The sequence below is a fragment of the Herpailurus yagouaroundi genome, unplaced genomic scaffold, assembly GCF_014898765.1.
Source record: "Herpailurus yagouaroundi ecotype Mexico unplaced genomic scaffold, PumYag 185, whole genome shotgun sequence".
Classification (NCBI taxonomy): Eukaryota; Metazoa; Chordata; class Mammalia; order Carnivora; family Felidae; genus Herpailurus; species Herpailurus yagouaroundi.
In genome coordinates, this window is record NW_024412416.1 from 302,608 (window position 1) to 309,602 (window position 6,995).

Here is a 6,995-nt window from a genome sequence, read left to right on the forward strand (position 1 = left end):
ACGGGCCCGGGGCGCGCGGCCCGCCGGCCAGGCCCGGGCGAGCGGAGCGGGGAAGCGCGGCCACGGGCGGAAACTGACCTGCAGCTGGGGCGTCCATCGCCGGCGACCATAGTATCCCTGCGGGGAGGGGGCCCGCGGGGGAAGGCGGGGGAGGCCGGGCGGGGAGAGGGAGGAAGGCGGGCGGGCCGGCGGGGGAGCAGGAAAGGGGCAGTCTCGCGCAAACACCGCGAGAGCCGCAGCGCCGGGCCGGCCAGCGCTCGCGGGATTTGCCGCCCAACTGTCGCGAGATCTTCGGACGAGGAAACAAAGAAAGACAAGGGGGCGGGGCTCCCGGAAGGCGGTTCTCCCGGCCCCGGAGCTAGAGTTACAGGGTTGTGGCCGCCTCGGGTGTCCTACTGGGCTTGTGGGGTCGAGCGGCATGCGGGTTCCCGTGGGAAATCCCGGGAAACCCCGGGACACCAGGCGCAGGAAAGCCGCCTTGCCCTGCACACTGGCCTGGCTTCACCTGGGCGCTCAGGTGGAGCCCGCGCGCCTTCCAGGAGCCCCGGCTCGGCCGACTGCGGAGCGAGGTCTCTCCCTGCGTCCCTCCGCCTCCGCTCCTCGGGCTCTTGGCCCCCTCGGCCGCCGTACCAGCCTGTGGCAGCCAGGGCGCCGGAAAGGGCTGCGTGGGCTCGTCCTGCCTCCCTCGCCCCCCCCCCCCCCCGCCGCTACGCCCCCCACCCCCGGAACTGCCGGGTCCAGGTCGCGTGGCTGCACGTGCTGACCTCGGTTCTCCAGCCTTCCTGTCCTGAGGGGTGCCCTTTCTCTGCCCAGCTACTGAACGTCAGGGAATAAACAGACCCCAGGGCCCTGCTCTTGCGCCCGTTCTCTGAGCTCCCTGACCCACCTCACCGTTTCCCTTCCATGCTGATGCTTCCCAGTCCACCTATAACCCAAACACAACTCCTAAGCCCAGAGGTGTGTATACTAGTACCTACTGGACTCGTCCACAGACACCCCAGACAAAATCTCCAAAACTAAACTCATTTCCCCCCTAAAACCCACTATTGTTTTTGTACTGCCTGTCTCACTAAACGTACCACCATCCACCCAGTTGCCCAAGCCAGAAACCCGCCTGTCATCCTTGACCTCTGTACCTTTGATCCATGACCCAAGACCTGGCCATGAGTTTATTCACCTCTCCAACCATACTCCCCTGCTACCACTGGGGGCTAGATTTGAACGTTTCCTGTCTGGATGACTGTGACAATCTTCTCAAAAAGAACCCAGGACATGAGTGCTATTGTAATCTCCCTTTTCATGATGATAAACTCAGAGTTAAGTAACTTACCCAACATTATCCAGCCGCCCAAGTGCCTCAGGACTTGGACCCAGTTCAAATGGAGGAACAAGTCTACATGTTTAACTTAGTCCTTCATGATCTGGTTGGTATCTCATACCTATTGTTCATACCCTTTTTCAGGGAGCTGATTTAGGCAGAATCACTTCTCTGTCAGTGCAATAATTGAGTGTACATTAAAACTATACCCAAATTACTTTTATTTGTAAATGGGGTTAACTTTTAGGCTCAGATAATTGTAGCAAATATGTTATTATTTGTGTGTGTGTGTGTGTGTGTGTGTGTGTGTGTGTGTGACCCATCCTAAACATCTGGGAGTGTGTTCAGTGGGGGAGGTTGTCTGATTCTTGTGCAATTCTGTCCTGTGGAGCGCAGGTAATCTAACATTCATTAATTGCCAAAAGTGTGCCTCCACCATGGTAACAACCAGGAACACACTCCCATTTTCTGAATGTCTTGCTGAGAAGAACTAACTTAGATCAATCACCATGTGTTTGTGGCTGGACACACTGCCTTTCTTAAAAAAATAAAATAAAATAAAAAATTGAGATTCAATTCACCCATTTTAAAACCTTTGTGATAATTGTAGATTTAAATGCAGTTGTAAGAAGTAATAGAGACCCGCATAGTCTTCACCCAGTCTTCCCCAATGTAACAGTACAAAATCAAAATAGGAAATTGACATTGATACATTCCTTTGACCTCATTCAGATCTCAGCAGTCTTACATCGTCCACTCCTTTGCCAGGTGTACGTGATTTTATCACCCGTGTAGACTTGTATGACCATGGCCATACTGAAGATACAGAATGCTTCCAAGGATCTCTCTTGTTGCCCTTTTAGAATCACACCCATTTTCCATCTAGGCTGCACTCCGTCATTCCTGAGCCCCTGCTCAACCACGAATCTGTTCTCCATTTCTATAATTTTGACATTTCAAGAATGTTATACTAATGGAACCGTGCTGTATATAACCTTTTGGGGTTGACTTTTTTTTTTTAAATTTATTTTGAGAGAGAGACAATGCAAACGGGGGAAGGGCAGAGACAAAGAAGGAAACAGAGAATCCCAAGCAGCCTCCATGCTGTCGGTGCAGAGCCCGACGAAGGGCTTGAACTCACGAACCGTGAGATCATGACCTGAGCGGAAATCAAGAGTTGGATGCTCAACCAACTGAGCCACCCAGGCACCCTAGGCTTTTTTTTTTTTTCTTCCACTCAGCATCATTCCCTAGAGGTCCATCCAGGTTGTTGTATCATTAACTTGTTCCTTTTTATCACTGAGTAGTATTCCCTCGCACGACCGTTCCACAATTTATCCATCCCTCGTTGAGAAACGTTTGGGCTGTCTCCCATTTGGGGCTATTATGAATAAAGCTGCCGTGAGCACCTACGTGCAAGTTTTTGTATAAACGTACATTTCTATTTCTCTGTAATAAATGCCTGAGAATACAACTGTGGAGTTGTAATTGCATATTTTGTGTTTAAAGAAACTGCCAAACTTTCCTGAAGTGACTGTACCATTTTACATTCCTACCAGCAACATATGAGTGATCCAGTTCTACATTCTTGCCAGTGTTTGGTGATGTCGCTATTTTTTATTTTAGCCATTCTGATAGGTGTGAAGTGATAGCTCACGTGCCTTTAATCGGTATTGCCCTAAGGTCTAGTGAAACTGAATCCCTTTTCATGTGCTTATTTGACATCTCTGTATCCTCTTTGGTGAAATGTCTGTTCATGTCTTTTGCCCACTTTGTAATTAGAGTGATTTTTTTCTTTTCTTTTTTTTTTTCTAGTGACTTTTGAGAGTTCTTTATACATTCTAAATGTAAAGTCAAAATGTGGTCTTTTGTCAGACATGTGGTTTGAAAATATTTTCTCCCAATCTGTAGTAATGTTCGTTGCTTTTTCTCCCTCACACACTGCTTTTTGGACAGAATTGGAGTTTTCATTAGCAAGGAAGAAGAGGAAATAACTGTAAGACTGGGAACCCCCAGTGTCCGCCACATCGCACTAGCCTATTCCCTCCACGAGGGCACATGCCTTATCCGTGTTATTTCTTGCTACGTCCCCAGCATCTAAAATAGTGCCTGGCACAGAGTAGGTACCAAATAAATGTTTGTGGGATGAATGAAATGACTTGTTCAAGGTTGTACAACGGGCAGTACCAGATTAAAAAGAAAAGCTAGTAATTTGGCTCTTCTTTCAACATTTAGAAAATATGTATTCAGTTTTTATTTAGAAGAGAGATGAAGAAGTTGACAGGGAAAGAGAAGAGGGCCTCCCCTAACAGGCCAAACGCTGACAGGAACTGTCCGTTGATCCTTCAGCCGGCCCGTGGGAACCTCACCTCTCTGCATCAGTCCAAGCATTTTTTCCAACCACATCCATATTCTTCAAAGACAATTTTGCACAACACATTTTTTTTCAAGTTTCCGTTCTACGAAGATGCCTGGCGCTACATCGGTGTCCTGGGCAGGATCATCCGTTTTTTCTTTAATTAAACTTTTTATTTGGGAAAAAATAATTCAAGGACACAGGAGTTATGAGAAAGTTACAATAGACTTTCTTACACATGTCACCTAGATTTATTTAGTGTTAACATTTGTTACGTTCGTTCTACCTCTCTGTATTTATATATTGCATAATAAGATCCCCAATATTTGGGGCACTTGTTTATTTTTCAGCTTGAGGTGTAGTTGACGTATAACACTGTGAAAATGTAAGGTGTACAATGCGACGATTTGATACACATATATATTTGGAAATGATCACTACTGTAAAGTTCATTAACACATCCATCACTTCACATAGTTACCTTTTTTGTGTGAGAACTTTTAAGATCTATTCTCTTAGCAACTTTCAAGTAACAATAGAGTATTGCTAAGTATAGTCACCCACCCTCGTGATTTCTTATTCTCATTCTTCCTGAACCACCCGAGAGTAAATTACACAGATGACAAGCCCTCAGCCCTAAAAACTGCACCGTGTATCTCCTAAAAGCAAGGAAGTCTCTTACGCAGCCACAGAGACATACATGATCACCTTCGGGCAAGTTAACATTTTATAACGCTATTCTCTAACTGATAACACATATTCAAAATTTGCCAGCTGTCCCAATATTGTCCTTTCTAGAAACTTCTTTTAATAATCCAGGATCCAATCCAAGATCAAGCATTGCATTTCGATGTCACATCTCTTTTGTCTCCTGTAATCTGGAACTTTCCCTCTGTTTCACTTTCCTTTACGGCACCGACACAGTTAACAGTAACGGCCCCCCGTGGGCTCGCCCAGCTGTTTCTTCAGGATTAAATGTCGCCCGTGCGCCTTTGGCAGGAAGGCTGCATGAGTGATGTGTCCATTTTACGGCATCATATCAGAAGGCACATGATTTCATTTAGTTCCCATTTAGTAACCAAGCCATCTCTTATCTAAAACCGGGTCAGCTATCAAGTGTGAGTCTGTGAGGTTCTAGAGCCCAGGTTTTTACCCATCTGCAGCTTTGTGGCTTGGCACAGTTTCACTTATTGTGAGGGGGGGAGTGGAGGCCCCCACGCCTTTCTGAATCTTCTCAGGATGGCCTCTCAGTCGCTGAGTCCTGAGTCCTGCTTGCTCTTCCAATCTGCGTTTTAATTCTACACAGGGAGAGCCTCTTCGGTTCTCCAGAGTTCCAAAACAAATGCCGTATCTTGAGAAACCAAAGCCATGATGCACAAGAACACCTGTCACCCGTGGCTCACCTTGGAAGCCAGTGCTGAGTCTGACTGCCGGCCGCAGCCCATGAGATCAGAAGGGGCCGTTGTATACGGGGGCCGGTCACTGTGTGTTCTGCCCATGTGGCCAAGTGGGATGCAGTGAAGGTCTTTTCCCCTTAGCTGCTAAGGTTAGATCACACATTAAAACGTTTCAGAAACTCACAAAAGCCCCCGTCTATTGCCAGTATGTGGTAAAGACTGTCAGTGAAGTCTTGCAGAACACTATTCCTTGCAACTGTGATAAGATATAAAATAAATAGGAAAGGTGACTCTTTCTCCTAAAGGAAACGACAGAATTACCATCAGTAAAATGAGGAGGAGCATAACCCTCAAAAATACTGTTATGGGTTAAATCGTGTCCCTCCCAAGTGCATACATTGAGGTCCCAGCCCCCGGTGCCTCAGAATGTGAACTTATGGGGGAACGGAGTCCCTGAGGGTGGAATCATCTAAGAAGAGATCCCATCAGAGTAGGGTGCACCCTAGTCCAATGGCTGGGGTCCTAAGGAGAGAACGCAGGCACACGGACACACAGAGGCAGGCGGCCACGTGAAAAAGCGGGGCTCACACACCGAGAACACCGCGTGAGCATGAAGGCGGGATTGGGGTGGTGCATCGACACACCCAGGAGACCAGGGGCAGGAGCAGGCTGTCCCTCCCAGGCCCCCGGAGGACGCAGCCCTGCCCACCCCTTGGAGTCCGATGTCCGGCTTCCGGGAAGCCCCCCCCCCGCCCCCCCCCCCCCCGCCCTGTGGTGCTCTGTTTTGGGGCCACATCAGGGAACTGGTAGAAACCTTCTTGGAGTATCCACAGTGTGGTGAAGATGATGCGGCCCAGTGGTCAACCCAGCCAGCCCCAAACTCACCGTGTCGCCGTCCCCAAAGGACTGACTCCACCAGGCTCAGCTGCGGATTTATGGTTGAAGGAAATCTCGTTCCAAAATTCACCTCATACCTGTTCCTACTCCAGGCACAGGCTCTGTTCTTTCCTCTGTCATCAAAGAAACCATAAGGTCCTACTGCGTCAGAATTCCTAAATACCTCCTCTACTGCTGCCTCCGCTTGGGCTGGGGTCATCTCTCACCCGGACCAAATTGATGACATTTGGCCATGTTCTGACCTAAACAAAAAGGGTTTTATATGGTTCAACCCAGTAGCCATTTCCTAGTGGGTCTTCTTGCCCTGCTGCCCTGATCACCCTTTACAGCCCTCAGAATATTCTTCTGAAAGGCAAGTCTGATCATGTCGGCTGAAAATCCTTCAAAGTCTCCCCCAGTACCTGCACGATAAAAATCTGAATCTCCTCCACGGCAGTTGAGGTCCTTCTGGACCTGACCCCCCCCCCCCCACTCTGCAGTCTTATCTCCTGACGCAAGTCCCGTCCTCACAACACCGTTCCCATACAGAACGAGCTTCCCTGGGTCTCCCTGGAAACAAGCTGCACTGACCTGGATCCGTGCACATTGACCGGCTGACATCTGGCCGGCCTTTCGGAACAGTAGAGGCTCCTGTTTGCGAAGCATTCACTGCTCGCATCTGCGTCCTGCTCCCCAGCCTTGGGCTCCTGCTTTCGTGCCCTCCTAGCCCCTAGGGCTTGCTCCTCATAGCACTCAGCTCACCGGGCTGTAATTCCGGGTTTACTGTCTGTTCACTCGCTGCGCTGTGACTCCCTGAACACAAGGACCAGGTTTTTACTCTCCCACCCTTTCTCCTGGCACAGGGCCTGGCACAGGGCCTGGCACATGGCGGCAGCTCCAGAAAGTCCCCTCGAGTAAGCAAACGGACGGGTGAATGAATGAAAGAAACCCGATCGTGCATCTGTAACGCTTCCCAAACTTGTGCAACAGGCAAGTTAGACATAAATGATTCAAATTGCGAAAGGATTACTCTTTAAAAAATAACTTT

At 48.9% G+C, this 6,995-nt stretch overlaps 1 protein-coding gene and 1 long non-coding RNA gene across 2 annotated transcripts in view; both read right to left on the minus strand.

Annotated features, from left to right (window-relative positions):
* The window catches only part of IREB2 (iron responsive element binding protein 2), a 45,207-nt gene extending 44,997 nt beyond the window's left edge, over positions 1–210 (minus strand). Inside the window, exon 1 of the mRNA XM_040493424.1 lies at positions 79–210. Within this exon, the coding sequence (XP_040349358.1) occupies positions 79–97 (19 nt within the window). The 5' untranslated portion in view covers positions 98–210. The remainder of the gene's footprint in view (positions 1–78) is intronic.
* A 3,325-nt stretch (positions 211–3,535) lies between these two features.
* On the minus strand, positions 3,536–6,522 carry LOC121042247 (uncharacterized). Its single transcript, XR_005796045.1, has 2 exons — positions 5,957–6,522; positions 3,536–5,370 (listed from the first exon to the last, which is right to left on the minus strand). It is a non-coding gene; the product is annotated as an uncharacterized LOC121042247 (long non-coding RNA).
* Positions 6,523–6,995: the final 473 nt, after the last annotated feature.